At 38.2% G+C, this 21413-nt stretch overlaps 1 protein-coding gene across 2 annotated transcripts in view; it reads right to left on the reverse strand.

The window, feature by feature from the left end:
• Positions 1-458: 458 nt before the first annotated feature.
• TSHZ3 (teashirt zinc finger homeobox 3) overlaps positions 459-21413 on the reverse strand; it is a 74611-nt gene continuing 53656 nt past the window's right edge. For both annotated transcript variants that reach the window (XM_038368980.2, XM_038368981.2), the window contains exon 3: positions 459-7935. In XM_038368980.2, coding sequence (XP_038224908.1) covers positions 4736-7935 — 3200 coding nt within the window. In that variant the 3' untranslated portion in view covers positions 459-4735. The remainder of the gene's footprint in view (positions 7936-21413) is intronic.

The following is a 21413-nucleotide window of genomic DNA, read 5'->3' on the forward strand; positions in this document are numbered from 1 at the left end:
CTACAGCCAGTCAGCTAAAGGCTGGAAGGCACAACTTGGCATGAAGTCCCAGGAGAGGAGAATTTACTGGTTTCCTTTAGCCAAAGATTATATATATATATATTTACTAATAATACCCTAGGGAGATACAGGTTAATGCTTCTAATACCAAAGGAATAACTGCCCAGTCAAATACAACTGATGATTTCACTGCTTGCTAAAAGACAAATACAATGACTTTTTAAACATTAAATAATTTTGGAACATTTTTTAAGTTTTATGACCTTTGCCTGTATTATAACATATGCTATATCAGCTCTGCTGAACAGTACAGGTATCAGACTACTTCGTAAAGCACTCACACAGTCCTACAATGAAAAGCTACTGGGATGAAGCAGGAAAAAGAATTGTAATATTTTGATATTTACTAAGAAACTTACAAAACTCTCCGGAGACAAGTTCTAAAATGCAAAATTTAATAAATTTAGCTGTTACCACCATCTCATTTCCCCTCATACTACATAGAATACTTCATTAATTTTCTGTTGCACTTGAATATAGTTTTCAACTGAAGCCTTGCAGAATTAAAGGAGCTGCTTCAGTTTTACGTGTGCGTATAATTTTTTAAATGACCTCGTGATACAAACAGCAAAACCTCTTGTTGCCATGAAATGTGTATATATCTGTTTCCAACTTTTCAAAACATCATTTAAGCATTTATTAACAGCCATACTAAAATGCAATAGATAATCCCAATAGTGTGAATATTAAATTTTTAAATAAGGCTAATCTGTCTTGCTTTGGTTAGAAAATTACATTGTAGCTTGCACAGTGAAAGCAACTGTATAATTAGAACAACATATCTACAATTTTTGATGCCAAAAGAAAATATAATGAAAATGCTGGAGAGATTTTACTTGGATCTTACTCTTCCAGTAAGAGTTTCTTGCACTAACCTAAAAGTAGTATTTCAGTTAATTATAGATTTCTTGCTGCCTAAAACTTAAAGATACATTCACTGATATTTTTCCTAAATGTTAACTCCAGAGAACAGCTCTCTAAGATCTGGCATATTGATTTCTTGTTGTGAAGTGAGCTGTTCAAGCTCCATTTAAGATTTTCATCTTGCATGTAGCCCTGAGCACATCATAGCACCATAAATTAGTTAAATTGCACATTTATCACAAATGTTATTTTAAGATACTGCGTAAATGTGATGGCTGGAAGATATACAGTATGCTGCAACAAGCCACTACTTGGGTAGGGTTAGACCAGGGTCACCTTTATACACCTATGATTTAAAGCTCTTCCACCCCATCACAATTTCATTTAAAACCCCTTTCTTTAGGCATTTTGTTCTCTCTCACATTTGATCTGCATATTTCTAAAATAGATAAAATATCAGGAGCAAAGCAAAAATTAAGGACTCAAATGTTGTTAAAAATTCTGCATCTAATGGGGGGGGGAATGTGTGCCAGCAGAGAGAAGCCGGTGATTTGGTAAGGACTGAGAGTTACTGTGCCAAAATACATATCAGTATATGGGGAAAAAGGATATTACACGAGATCATTGATTCTCTGAATTCTTTATAATGTGAAATCACATTGGTATGCCAGTTTTGGAGCTTCTAAGATGCAAGCTGAACTTTATTTTAATAAATTTGGGACATGCAGATCCTGATTAGCTATTTGCAATGTTTCAGAGATATTTTGAAAATGTATGAAAAAGTCATTTATGGTTCACGCTAATAGATATAGCTGCTCCCTGTATTTCTACTAGTTCTCCTCCTCACTGCATATTGATATGATGATATTTTGCCCCAGGTACTGATTATCACCACAAATGAGGAGGGGCTGCAAATGTAGTATTTGACGTTCACAATCATTACCTCCTCCCATCTGCATTTTGAAAATAAACAAAACAAACACTGAAAAGGACTGAGGAGTTTGTCTCTCCTGTTTTTCCCTTCCCCCAAATGTAAAAATAGCAAAATTTTGCACAATGCTATTTACCACTGCCACCTTACAATCAAATGGTGCCTTTTGAAAATATAAGGGTTGCAAATGTATGTAATAATCTACCAGGCTCACAACTAGTGAAATTCTGTTCTGAAATCCAATGCTATATTTAAGATGTTCTAATTTTCAAGGAGAAAATCTGTGTTCCCAGAAGGAGGGATTCTGGCTACAATGTGGACTAAGGTAATCTAGTCTTAAAAATACAGACAGCCTTAAGGGATGTTTCACTAAAGAGAAAAAGACCTCAGCCCTGGCCTGAAGGGATTACCTTTTCTAAGAAGGTAGGATCATACAGTTGAGATGATGCAGCTAACCAGCAAAAATTATGTGCAGCAGTTTTGTCATATAGATGACTGTTCATTAGGATCCGAGTTGAGACCATCAACTTCAATACACTAATGACTTTAAAGTCAGATTTAAATGTTAAGCCAAATGCAAAAAGAATAAACAACAACAATATAAAAATTTAAACACCCCCACCACAGAGTTCTAGTCCATAATCCAAGTACTGGACTTGATTATTGCTATTCATGGGGCCTATTTACTAATAATACATATTACTTCAAGCTGTATTCTTTATAAAATGAACAGAACAATTTCTAATGTTTTAAAAAACATAGATACCAGCATTTACACTACAGAGGACAACAGAAAAGAAAGAAATAATAGTAGGCAGCTAACTGGTCACTTTTAAAAAGAGATTATTTGGGGCTGTGTGTTTTTTGTTTTTTGTTTAAATAAATAAAAATTTGGACATGAAGCACCTACCAATACTACTTGCATTACTCTATTGCACTACTCTATTCTGTATATTCAAGAGGAATTCATTTAAGCATCACTATCTGAGTCTGAATGTACAGCACAGAAAAACACCTATTTGCCTTGCCACACATGTTGCTTATAAACTCTCTTCTTTACAGTCAATCTTACCCGATCTCTAAAGTGGAGTTATAACATTCATTTATCTTTTCTTGGGGAAAATTTTTGTTAATGCAGCCTTTGAATAAGTGCTACCCTGCTCTTTGAATGCAAAAGTTCACTAAAACTCCAGTGATTTATGTGCAGCTTTTGACTGCCAGCACCTGGCAGATGAAGAAACCTACTCAAGCTTCAGTCATAAACAGATAGCATACAATTTAATTTTAATGTGCTCGTTAGTCGTAGCACATTTCAGACATAATTGTGAATGCAACACAAAATTATAGCAAAAAGACAATTTTAATGCTGCTGTAGAAAAAAAGGTTATATGAAGAGTCATATAATGGTGCTTCATTGTCAACAACAAAACAGGGCACAGAGTGCATTACAGTGTCTGTGCTGTTTACATGCCAATATTTTATACATAGATTCTCATATGGTGTCAGCTGTCAGTTACTTCTGCAAATTAACTGCCAAAAATGGAGACGAACAGAATCACTTAGTGTGCTGGTAACCACGGGTTACCTTTCATATGCCTAAAGATAAAGCTGCAGTATGGAATCTTGGGAGAATAATTAGGCAGAACAAAACAGAAAGTTACCAACTGAAATAAAAAGGCATTCTACAATATGAAATAACAACCAATAGCGCTTATAAATAAGTAAAAGGTTATATCACAGAATGCCTCATAACTTTTAAGCAAAATATTACAGTACAAACATTTTAAAGGCTTTATCAATGTTTAGGAAATACAGTACAAGTTTTCAAATAGATTTAACCCTTTGAGCACTGAGTTTATTTTGAATTCTCTCACTTTTTTTATTTTATTTAAATTTTCTTTTACTAATAAATACCTTTAAAAGTCATGTTGTGCAAAATAGTTATAATGCATGCCAAGGATGCAGTCCATGGCTTCTGTTATCAGTTGGTTTAAAAACAAATGATAGCGATACTAATAAATATGTATAATTTAAACATGAACCTCTATCAATATAGATGTACTGTATAGCAAAACAAAACAATCATACTTTGCTTTAAGAATAATGTTTCTGAATACTTTATAAATGCTATTCGTGGTGCCTTTCATATAATTTACAATGTTTGGATGTTAAAAGAAAAACCCTTAGACCTAAAAAAGGAAATATACATTATATATAGGTATAACTTATACCTGAGGCATATCAGGTACAAAAACAGTCATTGCTAAAAATGCTGAAGAAAAACATGGCATTAATCACAATTACATTTCCATAAGAGATTTTGAAATCTATACAATATATACATCTATGTTTCAATGTGAAAATAATATTTTAAATTTCAAGGTGTGATACACCTCTGCATAAATGGAGGTTCATATTAGAACTAAGCTGGTAAGGGTTTTAAAAAACATATCCATACATTTTACCAAATTAAAGCAAAAGTGTTTCAAAGTACTCAGAGGGCTAAAGATTATAGGGTGAGAAATACCAGCACACTTAAGTCACATGAAAAAAGTGCACCAGAATTAGTTATAAATGCTTAATTAAACTGTCTGTTAATGCATGCAGCTTGATGCATCAGAGGGATGCACAGCAACTAAATCGAATTTACACAAAGTTCCAAACACTTACCACTGCATTTTAACCTTCATATTTTACCAGTAACAACAGCTGATTATGCACCTCTATTAAACACTGTACAATTATACAAAACAGTTCAGCCCAGAGTGACTCTCTGGAGTTAAAATAAGAACATGTGCCAAGAACTAAACAGTAGCTTTAAGGCGTCTTTGACAGTTTTCCTCAAAGCAAATTACAGTTATTTTAAATCAAAAGCAAATGCTACTGCTTCTCTAACTCCGAAACATACAGAAGATGATCCTCTGGTGACTTCCCATGTGTTTTACTAAGATGAAGTTTAACAGCATGCTTGCTTGCAAAAGTCCTGTTACAAAGTTTACACTGATAGGAAGTTCCAATTTCTTCCTCTGGAGATGATGTCACCAGTTTTTCAGATGGTGACTTTGTTTGTGCTATCTGATTGTTAATCTGTTCATTGGACAGTTTGGACAAGTCTCTTAACCTGAAACCTAGATGTGATTCAAGATGACTGATATAAGTTGAAGGAGTTCTGATCTGTGAAGCACAGTCATTACAAAAGAACACTGGATGCCCAGTGTCCAAATTTTTAAGGAACTTAGTTCCTCCTGTCCTTCGGAGCTGGTATTTCACATTGGCTAGCCAGTGGCTAATTGTGGTCATTGAGAGTCCCGTAAACCTTGAAATGTGCATTCTTTCTTGAGGGCTCAAGTCTGACATAATGTATTTTCCCTCTGATGTCTGTCGTAAACTGGCTGCAAACTGGGCCTGCAGAATGAGCAAGTGCTGAGGGTTCCAGTTAGACTGACGTCCCTTCCTTTTCTGAGCTGGTGTAGTCTCTTCTGGTTCCTCTATTGTGGTACCATCAATGTCAGATTTCTCTGATATGCTGGAAGGTGTGGAAGATTTTGATGTGTGACTTTCTGTCAGGTTCTTCAGCATATCAGATATATCTGACAAGGCATTCTCGCGTAGCGGCGAGTTTGACATGAATGACACGACTGCAGATGTCTTTGCTGTTGTCACTGTAGATGAAGAAGATGCAGAAGATGTTGATGTGGATGACAAAAGCGCTGAACCCAAAGAGCAGCTTTTGTCACTCTTGCCTTTCGTCAAATCTATGGGTTGGTCATTGTTGACATGATAAAAATAACGGTCTAAGTGGTCTGTTTTTTTGCACTGCAAAGGTGGGGTGGCCACCGCAGCCTTTTCTGCCAAACTGTTGCTCATTTTAAAAAGCATGCTCATTGGATCCAGAGCAGGCAAAGATGGCTTTGCTGCTTTCCCAAGATGAATATTCATAACAGACTGGAGTGCACTTAATGGATTTACAAATGGTTGTTCAGGAGGATGATCTGTAATAATAGCTGTGCTGCTGCTTAATGTACTTGCAATTGACTTTACAGGCTCTTTACCATTTTCCACTGGTTCTATAGCTGTACTATCCTTGCAACTATCCCTCTGAGGAACTGGGCTGTTCTGTTGGCTTTTAAAACCACCATCGTTGGAGGCATCCATTTTGAGGGGTTCACTGATTTCGCTGCTGCATGGTGAAGGTGTCGCACGTTTCACTGGAGACAGTTTTCCTTCAGGTTCTTTCATTTTTTCCTCAACTTTAATCACTTTCTCAGTGACTTTCTTTACCAATTCTTCCATGGCATGAAAGTTCGTTTTTGGCACAGGGGAGGTTTGACTGCTTGGTGGCGACAGTAGGGGCTGGTTTTTAGTCGGTGACACTATTTCATTGTTTCCAAACATAGATTTTAAGGGTGTACTTTTTCCCGATGAACCCAATGACAGCTTCATCATGTTAGGTAGCTGGTAGGCAGCATGAATACTGGGATAGCCACCCCAGCTTGGTGTACCATTCTGGGCTTTGTTTATAGCTGATGTTACAGTGTTTTCTAAAGACTTTAAAATATCTAGCCCCCCTTTAGGACTTTCTTCCAGGTCATTTTCAGTCAAATAATGATATTTTGAGGAGATATCATACTTTTCCTCATCTTCATTTGACTTCTCTTTCTCTTTCATTTTATCATCAGCAACCCCTCTCTCTTTATCTACTTCTTTTTTTACTTCAACATTCAATTTTGGGGAGACACTAGAAGGCGTGTTGGAGGGAGATGTAAAAGTGGTGGCTGCGAGTGGCACAGACTGAACTTTTTCATCTAGTAGAGCTGTTATTGTTGGCGTCACTGGGGCTTCTATAATTGGCTTCCCTTTCTTCATGGCAGAGTTGGTGACTTTTATAAAATGTCCTGTCACCATCATGTGGGCAGTCAGTTCCTGCAAAGTATCATGGGAACTTCCACACTCCATGCATTTGAGAATTTGAGATTTCCTTGCCTCAAAATGCCAAGCATAGCTGGCACCATTCTGGTGACCGTAACGATTATTTGGCGTAATGTAAGGATTTGCATTCTTTTGTAGCGCATCGTTGGTGTCCGAGATTGTTGCTTTTGGTGTCCCACCTGTGGAATCTGGAGAACTTGGAAGTTCAAGCTCCAGTGATGCTTTTTTCCTAGTAGCTGGAATAATTTTTGCTGCTACGGGTGTAACAGGTTCCTTCAGAGGCACTTTTTGGTAGTGTTTTGTTTTGATCATATGAACACTCAAATCCTGAAGAGATTCAAAGGAATGGCCACAGTACATACACTTTAATACTTTCTGGGCATCTTCTTTCCCTTCCATTTCAAGCAAAGAACGTTTACGAGGTTTGGACCATCTTTTAGGGTTATTGTTATCAGCTTCATGGTTGTCATCTCGATAGTGTCCGGTTTCATTCATGTGCACTGTTAATTCTACTAAAGTGTCATAGGCAGCACTGCAGTCTTTACAACGGAATTTACTGGCTCCAGTAAATATAGAGCCATAAAGCTTACTGCTTTGTCTGTACAACTGAACTGTGCTAAAAAGACTTGGTTCAGGAAGAATTCTGCTCTGAGAAACTTGCTGCAGTGTCTTTGCCATAGCAGTCTGATGCCAGTCAAAGCTACCACTCCCACAACTGCTACTGCTGCTGCTGCTACTGCTGCTGCTGCCATTGTTTTTTTCTGAAGTCGGCTGGTGGAGATTCAAATTGAGATTGGACCAGTAGGAATTGGAAAGGAAGTTATTATATACGGCTTTCATTTGTTCTAAGCTATCAGATACAGCAGAATCTTCAAGTGGTATTGCAACCTCCTTGCTCTCTTCCTCATTTTTGATAGAGCTGCTTTCAAAATCTGCCATTCGGTCACTTGTCTCACTGATGTGTGACTCACTGTCCATTTCATGGCTGGAAAATTCAGCAGCTGGAGAGTTTTGGTAGCTCTGGCAGTTCTTACTGTAGTCTTTTTCTGGGCACACGTATTTTGCTGAAGGTTCCCCATCAATTGCATTTTCATCAGGTTCCATGTCTTCCTCCACCAGTGCTGCGGCCTTCAGTTCATCTGAAACATAGGCTATCATGGACAAAACAAAAACAATAAGAGTTAGTGACTGTGGATCATACTTTCCATCGCTGTTTAAATATTTCAGCTAAAGAACTGCATTTATTTGTAAAATTAAACAGTTAAAATGTAATGTTTCTTCAGAGCAAGAAAAAAAAATCTGCTCTTCAAACATAATTTGCCACCTTATTCTTCTCAAGGGGCAACAGCTTGAAATTAAAATTAAATTTGAAATTAATGAAGCACATTCTGGAGGTGGCATTCATTTCTAAAGTAATAAATTACTTGTATCAACCTCAGAGACAGCAGCTCCTGTCTGTCAATTAATATGTCTTATGCTTCTCCTACCCCTAATGCATTTCTTAACAGACAGATTCACAATTTAAATTAAGCAAGCATTTTTTACTCATTACATTTTTGAGACTCAATTTTCAATAAATATAAAGGACAAAAACATCAATAAAATTCCTACAAAGTAAAAACAATGTACATTGATTACAATAAATTAAAAAAACAAGATTTCTTTTTTTCTTTTCTTTTTGTATGTGGTACAGCTGGTGACTCTAAATTCGGAAATACCTGACTAACTGTGATTCAAGATATTCATTACAGATGCAACAAATGACCCATTCACATTTAAACACACTTCTCTTCCCAACAAGAAAGCCCATGCAGAATTATGTCAGGGACAAGTTCAAGAAAATTGGTATGCTGTACTCATTCTTGCTGTATAAATATATACAAGACCTTCCAGTGGACCTTACAAATGTCAAAGTGTTTGCTCTTTAGACTACTTTGTCAATATTTACTCAGCATAAGCTACATGGGCACCCAACAGGGATTCTGTCTTTTTTTTAAGTAATGCAACTGGTGATGTAAATCTAATACACTCTTCCTGAATAGGATAGTTAGGAACTGACTAGCTTTATGTTAGTTTTTCATACTGGCACCCTACGTGTATTTTACACATAAAAGTAATGCCTTTGGGCAGGAAAATTCTATCAAAACATTAAGAGCGCAATCAGTAATTGATCAAACTAATCTATTTCTACTGAATGTTTTAATGTAAAAATAAGTGAAAAGATAAAATACATATAAATATATGCATATTAGATAATATTTTGTTTTTTTAAATAACTAAACTAACCATATAACCAATACATGGAGAACTTCCTAGCTATCTATTACCAAAATAATAATATGCTTAGAAAAAATGCAATTGCAGTAGATATCCATAGTTTTCAGATGGCTGAAGGCATTTGGCTTCACAACACACCTGGAATGTGAGGGCATCAGGCCAAGCATGGCACAGTTCAGCATACACAACAATCTATACAGCCTGTTTATTCAAGCAAAAGTGTATACTGTATATTGATCAAATGAAGCTATTTCATTCAGGGCAGTGGAAGAAGGAGAAAAGTTTTATGGATATATATCATGTATCTATCATTAGAAATCTTTCACGCTTCTTTTCAGGGTGATTGTTTTTAAGTGAAGCACTAATGACAAAATAACTGTTAAAGTAACACTGACGTTAGACTTCCAGTTTCAAAAGAAGTATGGTGTAATCAGTTGGGAAATATATATAAAAAAATTTACTAGTGCCTTCTCACATTGACGATTTTAGCAAAACTGCTTCCAATCATGTGAGATTATAATCTGGCCCTTGCATTCTGAGTTAAACCCTTGAAAGCACAAACATATGAAGTCAGAGCAACACATAACTTGTGCCTAGGTGTTACAGATCAAATGTGCAATATATCTGAAGAGATGTCAAGACTGTATTTTTAAATTTAAAAATACATAGGTTGAATCTAAAGACAATGTAACTACTGTCTATTTTGCTGTAATTTTATGCTATTTGGAAATATTTAGGTTGACTGTAAAACTTCTCTAATCACCTACCAGATGTCCTGATTTTATAGGGACAGTCCTGATTTTGGGTCTTTTTCTTATATAGGCGCCTATTACCCCTTACCCCCGTCCCGGTTTTTCACACTTGCTGTCTGATCACCCTATTACTAGGAAATATTTATATTACAGAAGTGCCAACAGGTTGCAATCAGAATCAGTGCCATTCTGCTGGGCACTATATAAACACTCACAGTCCAAGCTCCAAAGCGTTTACAATCACACAATGTCATTCATTCAGCACTTTCATCCTCTTATGGAACAATACAAGTTGGCTTATTTTAGTTATTTGTACCAGGGTATTTCTCAATTCTAGTGGAAGCATGCAGCCCAACAGACCCAAACAATGCAAACCACCTTCTGAAAGTGAGAATTTTAAGACAATGACAAGATCTGAATAATTTGCTACCAATGATCAGTAACTGAAAAACAATTCCAAAGCTCCAACAGACATGAATTTTAAAAGAAAAGGAAGAAAGAAATTATATCACAGACCCTATGATGAAAAGCAAATGTAGCCTGAAATAGCACAATCCTTTTCTGTGGAACCCTCTTTGTGAAAATAGGTGTGTTTTTGTTTGTGTGGGTTTTTTGTTAAATAAAAACTCCTGTCCCTATGCTTCCCTTTCCAAACAGAAATCACCTCTTTACGGCATAAAGGAAAAGGTAGGTTACTGTCACACTGCCTGCCCTAGTACGATCTCCTTTTCACACCTGCATCCTGAGGCAGCACACTGAGGCGATCTATAAGTGTGCCTGGCTTTTTCTCCCTTTATTCATGTAGGGCTAGAGATTGCCACCCACCCTCATAACAGTGAGTAGTCACAGGAGTAGTTCCTGGACGCTAATAAAACTACTTGTGTGAATAGGTGCTCACCAGCGTGAGCAAAGCTTGCACAATCTAGTCCCTGATTAGTGATGGCTTTTTCTTACATTTAGGTTTCTCTGGCTATTGAAACTTTGGAATTTTGCTTGGTCTGAGCTGCTTGTGTTGTTATATTCACCACTTTTAGAAGAGTGACTTTCATGTTAGCTGAAAATCTCCAGCCTGCTTTCTTTACCCTTTTTACCAATTATTAAGCATATCTGTATGTTAACCAGAAGCTATCTCCTCGACAACTGCTCTTCTCCTTCCCAAGCTGGAGTCATGAAGTCGAGTTTGTGACATCAGAGTTTTGATTCAGACACACAGGAAATAAGACATAGAGAGCACGAATCAGTCCAGCATATGAGGGTGCAACTTTAATAAACTAATCCCAAAACAACATGGGGGAAAAGGGGACTGCACCTTCTTCAGCTCTAGTCTGTTATTTGGGTCCAGTGCAGTAAGGTTATCCAACTGAACAAGTGACAGGGAAGATGACACTCAGCCCTACCCCCAACTCTCTCCACTAGAGATCTAGCCAGTGCTGAGAACCTTTATGCCCTTCCCTTGGGCAGAGGATGAGGGTATCTATGAGAAGGAGCAAGATATAAACCACCCTCGTCCAAACCAACTGGAACTGGTGCCATCCCCCAGCTGGTCACCTATTTATTCCGTCTGTCTGCACGGGACACTAAATGTAAGTTTCAACAATGTTAGAACATAAGAACGTCCATACGGGGTCAGACCAAAGGTCCATCTAGCCCAGTATCCTGTCTTTCAACAGTGGCCAATGGCAGGTGCCCCAGAGGGAATGAACAGAACAGGTAATCATCAAGTGATCCATCCCCTATCACCCATTCCCATGTTCATTTGTGTGGGTTTATTTTCTTTGTCCTTTTTCCTCTTTTCATATTTTTCATACGTAAAGTAAATGTCTGAAACAGTGAGGTAAGTGTATGTTCTTTAACACCTCAACAGCCCAGTTTGGGGGCGGGATGACTTTAGAGGTGCCTCTAAAAGGCAAAATAAGTTAGTAAGAATTAAAATGAAAGCGATTATGTAGTTCTATTCTGGCTTTTTTTCCCTCCACATAAACAAACAAACTCACTCCCCACAAAACTTTTCACTTTACATCCTGAAAAGCTAGGTGACCCCAAAGAAGTCACTTGCAACCCAAATGTTTCCATGATTGTGACAGTCCATTTGACAAAAGAAGGAAAATGCTTTCCTGGAATGGCACTGGGTTTGTAGGGAAAATTAAGATATCAGAAGAGTTAAGAAACCTATCCTTGGTACAGGTAGAGAGAAGTCGAGATCAGACAGCTCCCTCATTAACATTTGTTATAATTATTAACTAAACTGCTAGGTAAAAATGAAATTAACACATTTGATATAAATACATAACATTAAGCGATAATATAATGGAATTCATTTCCATACAAGAGGAAATTACCTTCATAACTGAGCTATGCATCATTTCTTTGCTAGAGAAATAATGTGTGCTACATCACTGCCCAAAACAACCTATACATGCACATACTGTACATACATGGATATACTCACAGACATACTCCATGCACACACCATGGGCACCATGCAAGCAGTGAGAACTAATATCAGTCCATCATATTTCTACAAATATGGGAGGCTACTGTGTGTCTAAATCAAAATGTTTATACTGGTAATGGTTTTTCCTCCCCCAAGAGTGGCAACAAAAAATGGTGAATGGCAATGCTTTCTTTACACAAGCATAGCAATCTAGCCATTATTCCTGCTTAGAGAAGTCAGAGGCTCTGTTTCATTGGGGCAGGACTGTCCGTTGTTGAAATGAAATGTTATTTCCAGGTGGAGAGATCCATGCTTCTCTCACACATTGGTTGGAGTAGTTGGTACCTTTCACTAGAGTAATATTCTAGTTCAAGATTTATTATTCTGCCCACTGGCAAGGTCAAGAATATTAATTTTCTACATGTTAATTTGATGTAATGTGCATGATTAATGCTTGTTTAGTTGGATATTTTGTGTGTTAATAAATCTGCAGCTTCTTCATGCCAATAATAATGTGGTATTAAATTATTGGGAGTCGGAGTGGGGATGGATGTGACAGCATGCCAGTGTAATGGGTGGCTATCATTAGGCGCCAGAAACTTTGAAGTGTACTAGCATTTGTTTCTTTGCTGAAAGTACTGCAGCTGTCTGATAGAGAAAGCTCAGAAATAGGCCACAGGAAGCTAGCCAGCTGCTCTAATCCAGCATCCTGTACTGGTATTACATTTGGAGCAACTTCAGAGAGCTCAAATCAACTGTTAGCATTAGAGGAGAGAATTACATAGACGTGAATACATAGGGAATAGATGATAACAAGAACAGTTTCTGCTACATTGAAACGTGGACCAGCCTGCACACAGAATGAAGGAAATCTACACTAAGCACCTTATTCTCATGTCACTTGGATCCCATGCTTCCTTGCTTTTAGGTGTAGTTTAAATGAAAGAGCATCAGAACCCAACTCTCCTTTTCAAATTACTCAGGTTCAGTAAACTTCTATCTGAAAAATCACACACATCTCATCTCTACGTGTTATGCAGTTTGGAACATGCATAACCAACAAACGAGACTAAGAAGTCAGAAGGCACTTACTCATGTTACTTATTTGAATAAGGAAGGCATTCTTCCATCTGAAACCAAGTACTGCTTAAAAGTTTGGTAAATCAAAGATGATTCTTCAAATCTCTCATTTATATAATTTCCTTAGTCACAATGTACTTCCCCAGTGCAAGCAGTAATAAACACATTTAACACACACCTGAAAAACCAAAGTTATTATAGCAGATGAATTTTTATAACATCTGGGCCTTTCTATTCAGTGCCCTCCAGTCAAGGAGCTCAACAGCTTTAAATGCATTAATGTACTATTCCTCTCAGCACCCCTGTAGTATAGGTAAGTGCCATTATCCCCATTTTATAGAAAGGGTAAATGAAGGCACAGCGAGTTAAGCTCCTTGCTTAAGGTCACATAGAACGTCTAGGAATGGAACCTAGATTTCTTAAATTATCTGTTAAGTTCATTTCTATAATGAAGGGATACAGGCAAAACACATAAGTAGAACTGGACCAGGAGTCTGGAGTTCTAGGTTCTGTACCTAAACTTCCTATGCATGTGCACATAACTAGAAATAATTAACAGTTTTAATCTTTAAAAATAATTAAGGATTGAATTCCCCAGTGAAGTGCCCACAGTTGTGTCCATTGTTCAAAGGCCAGAACCTGTGATCACAAATCTCTGGAGCAAACTATTATTTGACAACAGCAAGATCTGCACATGGCCAGCAATCTGCATTCAGCAGCAGGGAATGTAGGAATGCTCACTGAGTCAAGAAGAGGCATGGCCTAAACTCTCCCACAAATAGTTTTCTGCTCTCAGCACAGAGCGGAACTTGAGGGAAGGATCTGTTCTAAGAGACTAGAGTCATCCGACAGATCACACCTCTGTCAACTCCAAGCTTGTGTTTTGCCCTGGTTTCTGCATGAGGCCTTCACTCCCTTGGCACCTCTTGGCACAGGGTATCTGTGTTCCTGAAACCTGTTAAAATAACCCACATATGAGATCTCACACCACACCTGTCCAACATGTTGAGCAGCATATCAGCACATCACACTAGAGTCTTCTCTTCTAGGTGCCAGATTGGATGAGGAGTTGCTAAAGAATTGGACCTGCTTGCATGAAGACATCAGCCCTCACTGCCCTTTTCTATATGAAGTTCTGAGCAGAGAGGAACGTAGGCCCTAAAAAGAATCTCATCGTCACTTCCTACCAGCATGGAGAACTAGCAGAATCAAAAAAACTAGCTGAGTACTAGCAGAATCAAAGAAACTTCCCCATGTGCAACATGCTTTTATACACCATATTGTGCTGTTCAGAAATGAATTAAATACCTATTTTAAACTAAGAATTGTCAGAATAAGAATAATAGTTTGGCAGTAGAGACCATTCAGGAGCCACTAACTCTCATTTACACACATATAACACAACTAACTTGTGACAGATACAAATGGCTCCTGGATTTCTTTGTCCCAAGGAAGTTCATAGAGATAGTGGAGCAAATTCTTCTCTGTTTCAGTCATGAAATAGGTGAACAGGAGTTAGAGCGCAGAATTTGGCCCATGCTCTGTGTGGCCTACTGTGCCATTTACGCTAGGAGCAGTGTAAAGCCACACTGCTTTAGAGGGAGCCCCAGGAGGCATTCTGCTTCATGTGGCTCCAAGGAGCAAAGAACAAGTATGCCCACTACCATACACCTTTGTACGATATAGCTAGGACCCTGCCTCCTCCTTGCCCCCCTTTGAGACACTACACATGCTGGGCGAGTCCCTGTGGTCCTATGAACTCAGGGACTGGAATTTTTTCTGGTCCTTCTGCAATCTGTGCAAAGGGATGCAGAAGAAAGGCTTCTTACCTCCTCCCCTCACTGCATACATGTAAGCACAACCTTATGAGCTTATGAGCACATCTCAGTTAGAGCAAGGCGACCAGAAAAATAGTGCTTGTGACCATTCATTCAGGTTCTGAATTGCTGTTTGCTTTGACCACATTCATGCCCTTTTTTGTTCACATCTCATGCATGTGAAGGCAAACATTTCACCCACCCATACAAATTATTGGAGAAAGGTACATTTTTACAGAGAACAACCAATTTGCCAAAGAACAGAGTTATTCACAGGTGAATAAGGGTATTCAATATCTGTACTCCTCCCGCTTATAATATTTCAAGTATCAATCAGCCAACCAGAAAGTAGGAACAATACCAAACAAAGCAGTCAATTACAAATGGTAAATCATTAACTGCTGAAGTGAACAGTTCACAAGCAAAGATTCACACAAACAGAACAATTCCAATTAACAAATAAACTAGTAAAATTAATCTATTTGCAACTATTTCAGCTAAAGTTAAATTTCTTGTATGAATTACTCACTATGAATAATGTGACCAGTTCTAAGCAAGACATAACTCAAGTTCCTGCTGGTTTCCAGGGCAGGTTCCTTGGCTGCAACGTACAGAACTGTGTCCAATTCTCCACTCTGTGTAGGCGTATAATACAATGAAAGTCATGTGTCCGCAGGGAGAGACGGACAGGCACTTAGGGTTGTAGCCCTTAACCATAGTTTTGATTTGGATCATATATTTAGCTATTGACACATTTTACGTGGTGGTTTTCTGACTTCCAAATTATCAATTTCTTTTTGTTGGCAAAATTATTCCATCAAATCTTCAGGAAACACAAATCTATTTGGAAAAAGGTTATTAACAGCACAAGGTTACGTGCGTGTTTCACTAAACCCTTTAAATGAATGGATTCTAAAATCAAAAAACAAACAAAAACAATGCCACAAATCCTGGCTTGATATCAGCATTTGGGTAGCATTTTTTAATCACTGGAAGCATATAGAGCATTCAACAAACTAATACAAGATTCACAGCCAACTCCAGGATAAGTAGGCATGAACATAAAAGTTCTCAATATGGCTCTAATAGCTCTTAATTATTATAATCCTTCACTAAGAAAACAGATGTTGTAAGGGAACTTCAGTTTCTTCATATGATCAAATGCCGTAATCAAACCATTCTGCTTCTGCCCTGCCTCTTCTCAGCAAATGTTTTGTATAGTGGAGTGGAAATAGCAAATGCAGTGACAAAATGACCATTTAATTGTCTCAGAAATCTGTTTCTGAATGGTATCGCCTCTCCCCAAATTTCTCTGATTCTATTCTTCTAATTATTACCTAGAATTTCTGAGAATATTAGGGAAAAAATCTTACACCTTTACTCTCTATAATCTTCCCATGTTCCTGGTTGCTTTTAATTTGTACTTATCTTGCAACCTTTTAATGACCTGAATAGTGGCTGTGTGTTAGTATTAGCAAGATGAAAAATAAACATGGATCTCTGGAAGTGTAGCAAAGCTTTCATGCTACATTTTAAAACATGGGTGTACAATAATGCTTTACCTTAAAAATTATTTCAATTGGAGTGTAGAAGTCATTCTAAAAGATTATTTTTAAATGATCATAGCGGTTCAAGACATTCAAAATGCATTGTCTAATTCTTTCCTTATATTAAAAGGCCTTCAAGCCTAACCTTTCTTTCCTTGTGAACACCAAATTCCCATTGAAGTCACTTGTACAGTTTTACACTTATACAGTTTTAGATGCACCTCTTGCTTATAATGAACTCTGTGCAATATGGGAACAGTGAAGTACAATGAAAGTCCCAATCTGTTTCAATGCATTGCATTGTGCAAATTGCAATTTCAGCTATTGTGAATCTCCACTTACAATGAAGTTGCTCCATGAAAAGAGAGTTATGGGTCAACACCTGGTATCCTTACTCAGTTTCTATTTAGCCCTACTTAGGGACTACTAATGCCTACAATAAGAGAGTTTTGCCTGAGTTAGGAATAAGAATTGAGTAAAGACTTTAGGATTTCCCTCTACAAGATGCTTCCGTTTTGTTTCATATTGTACAGCAAAGAGAGACCCTGAATATTCATTTCATTCATCTGCTAATCATACTGTTTTGGAAATGGGTCTCTGTCCTGCATTAGCTAATGAACTGCACTATTCTTGCAGTATATTTAGCTAAGTTGGGCTTTCCTATAATACCCCCACTAAAATCACAAGCTGGAAGTACAAGGTTCACAGATTCCTGAAAACCTGTGGAAAACCTGAAATCTAAATAGTGAGGGGAGAGGGGATTAAAATGTCTCCTCTTAGTCACCAACCAAACTCTTGTCATTTTTAAAAGATGTTCCTATGGTAGTTTATAGCCACAACTGTGAACAGTCAATGTCACATAAGAAAAGACACTTGTCAAGTACCTTTCCCTTACAAGCACCCTCATCATGACCTGTGTTAATGAAGTTAATTGAATTTAAGATCAATAATGGTTAATTATTGCAATTTGACATTCTGAGATAAATGGCTTTAAGACAGAGAAATGTGTGTGTATGTGAATTCTCTCCAAAGAAGGTGAACACATTACAGCCTAAGAGGGATCACACAGGCCTTCCATTGATCCTGGTACAATCTGATCGACCTAATCCTCTGATGAATGTGGGCTTTTCACAGCTACAAGTAAATGTTCTACAAGACTACTCTAACCCTTGTCACTGACCAAATCTATATGAGCTGTACACTAGAAATCCATTGAGACAGATTAAAGAACTGCTGGAGAAACAAGAGATGCTTCTATAAATGTGAAGATTTATTATATTGACTATTAATGTTACATACTGTATGTAATTATAAATGCTTACGGATAACAACTGTTTAATTTTGGCCAGTTAGATGTAAATGATTATAATTAAAACAATAACAATAAAGAATGAAAACACTAACAAAAAGCCCAGAACCACCAAGATGAATTTGACAGGCAACATGAGAATGTTCAATAAGAAGGAGATGACAAAATTATCATTGAAACATACAATAAATAAGACGCCCACTGATACAGGTGAGTATCAGAGAAATAGCAGTGAACCTACTTCATTTAGAGTTTTTTAAAGTTTACTTTCATGATAGTTTCTCAACAGGAAGACATTTTTCCAAATGTGTTAGTAATGATACTCTTACATGCACACTGAACAAGTTAAATGACCACTTACAAGATTTATAATGACAAAGTAAATGTTGTCAAGGAAAAAGTAATACTGATTGCAGAGCGCTGACAATAACAAGCCACTGAAGAGTTCTGTCAAAATGTAAGATTATGCAAAAACACTATTGAGAACACTGCTAATCATCTGCTCTTGTCAATTACTTGAAGGGTATCTGACAGCATATTTACATTAAACACACTTCAGTAGCAAAATTCTTAATGCTATATCAGAATATTTTCATTACCATTAGGAATCTTTAAAAAAGGCCTTTTATAGTACAATAGCAATAATGGTATAATATCTACATCAGGCAGGTGCATCCATCTCATACAATTATATCTAAAGAACATTTTAATGATAATTTAAAAACGTATGTCCGATGGATGTAAATACTATGTTAGGGTGTATACCCAATGAAGCCTATTTTTAACAGTCTTGTTGGAGTCTTAACCTAAGTGTAAAAGAACCATTGGTCTTTGTGTGGCAGTTCTTTTAGTCTTACCCATTGCTCATGTGACTGTTCTCTACTGTGAAGAGAGATATCAGGTACACGTTTATACTAAATCTTTAATTGCAATCTGCAATTCAGTTGCTTTATGAAGAGTCACATCAGCTGTCAATTGTTTTCAGCTGTAGCAGAAACTCATATTAGTTAAGTCCATCCTGCATCTCCCCTCACACCTCCAACCTTCCCGCAACATGAAATAAATGAAAGATAACTTTGTTTAACTGCACGCGTGCATTGTACTGTCCCCCTGGATGGCCCTTCTCTACTTCAGCAGGAATAACTAGTCAAAAAAGCAGAAATACACCTGTTAGAAATGTGTAAACTGTTGAGTGTACATAGTAAAAGTCAGAAAGCTGCCTTTGAAAAGGAACTTATTGTGGTCTAGTGGTTAGAGTGGGCAGGAGGAGTTAGGTCACCTGGAATCTACTTGTAATTTTTCCATTAATTTGTTGTGGGAAAATTATTTAACCTCTCTTCAGCTCAGTTTATCCATGTCTACAATGGTGATAATAATACTGAGGCCACATGGCACTCGGGGCCAGATTCAATCCTAGTGCAAGAAAATGGCATTATAAGCCATATGGTTTTTTTAAGCTGAAGCCATTTTTGAATTTTGCAAGCATAAAATATGCACTTAAAACCAGTTACACACATGTTGTACTTTAGCCTTTGTTGTATATATACCATCACACACACACACACACATTCACTGTGTCTATACTCACTTTATACCAGATTCTTAGATGGCATAAAGCTGGGGGAGCCAGCACCTGTGCCAACCACCCCACTCATGTAGGGAGCATATCAGAGCCTGGTGGATCCAGTCCACTAATTATAAGTTGGCATATGGTATCTAAAGTCACATGGGGGCTGATGAAGACCCATCCACAGAACGAGGCCAGCTCCTTGACCCACCTCCTGCCCATGCCAAGTGGCTCCTGGATGCAGGAAAAAATCTATCCCATTATACATACATTACTATTATTATTATTTGTACTGCAGTAGTTCCTAGGAACCTTAGTCATGGACCAGGCCCACACTGTGCCAGGCACTGCACAAACACAAAACAGGAAGACAGTGTTCTCCCCAAAGAGCTTACAATCTAAGTACACACAAACACACACAAAATTTCCTCTTTACTGCTTGTTCCAAATACTGTTATGCAAAAAATGTTATCCTTAAAGTAGTAAGCACTCATTACTAAGCATAGTTAAATAGCTTCCAAGCTCCACCCCAGCTACATGACTTAGTGATTCCTATACATATAAGGCCTGATCCCATCCACTTTCCCCTTCAAAGTCAGTGGCAAAACTCTTATTGACTTCAGTGGAAACAGCCCTGGGCGCCTTGGACCAGGGCTAAGAAACAAAATGGGACAGCTCACGCACTGTAAAGTGAAGAACATATATGTAAGTCCTTGTGGGGTTAGGACCCTAGTTTTTAAAGTGCTTTGGGATCAGAAGCGATGGGATACATGACATACATAGAATCATAGAATCATAGAATCATAGAATATCAGGGTTGGAAGGGACCCCAGAAGGTCATCTAGTCCAACCCCCTGCTCAAAGCAGGACCAAGTCCCAGTTAAATCATCCCAGCCAGGGCTTTGTCAAGCCTGACCTTAAAAACCTCTAAGGAAGGAGATTCTACCACCTCCCTAGGTAACGCATTCCAGTGTTTCACCACCCTCTTAGTGAAAAAGTTTTTCCTAATATCCAATCTAAACCTCCCCCATTGCAACTTGAGACCATTACTCCTCGTTCTGTCATCTGCTACCATTGAGAACAGTCTAGAGCCATCCTCTTTGAAACCCCCTTTCAGGTAGTTGAAAGCAGCTATCAAATCCCCCCTCATTCTTCTCTTCTGCAGACTAAACAATCCCAGCTCCCTCAGCCTCTCCTCATAAGTCATGTGCTCTAGACCCCTAATCATTTTCGTTGCCCTTCGTTGTACTCTTTCCAATTTATCCACATCCTTCCTGTAGTGTGGGGCCCAAAACTGGACACAGTACTCCAGATGAGGCCTCACCAGTGTCGAATAGAGGGGAACGATCACGTCCCTCGATCTGCTCGCTATGCCCCTACTTATACATCCCAAAATGCCATTGGCCTTCTTGGCAACAAGGGCACACTGCTGACTCATATCCAGCTTCTCGTCCACTGTCACCCCTAGGTCCTTTTCCGCAGAACTGCTGCCGAGCCATTCGGTCCCTAGTCTGTAGCGGTGCATTGGATTCTTCCATCCTAAGTGCAGGACCCTGCACTTATCCTTATTGAACCTCATTAGATTTCTTTTGGCCCAATCCTCCAATTTGTCTAGGTCCTTCTGTATCCTATCCCTCCCCTCCAGCGTATCTACCACTCCTCCCAGTTTAGTATCATCCGCAAATTTGCTGAGAGTGCAATCCACACCATCCTCCAGATCATTTATGAAGATATTGAACAAAACGGGCCCCAGGACCGACCCCTGGGGCACTCCACTTGACACCGGCTGCCAACTAGACATGGAGCCATTGATCACTACCCGTTGAGCCCGACAATCTAGCCAGCT

This window comes from Dermochelys coriacea, chromosome 12 (genome assembly GCF_009764565.3).
Source record: "Dermochelys coriacea isolate rDerCor1 chromosome 12, rDerCor1.pri.v4, whole genome shotgun sequence".
NCBI lineage: Eukaryota > Metazoa > Chordata > Testudines > Dermochelyidae > Dermochelys > Dermochelys coriacea.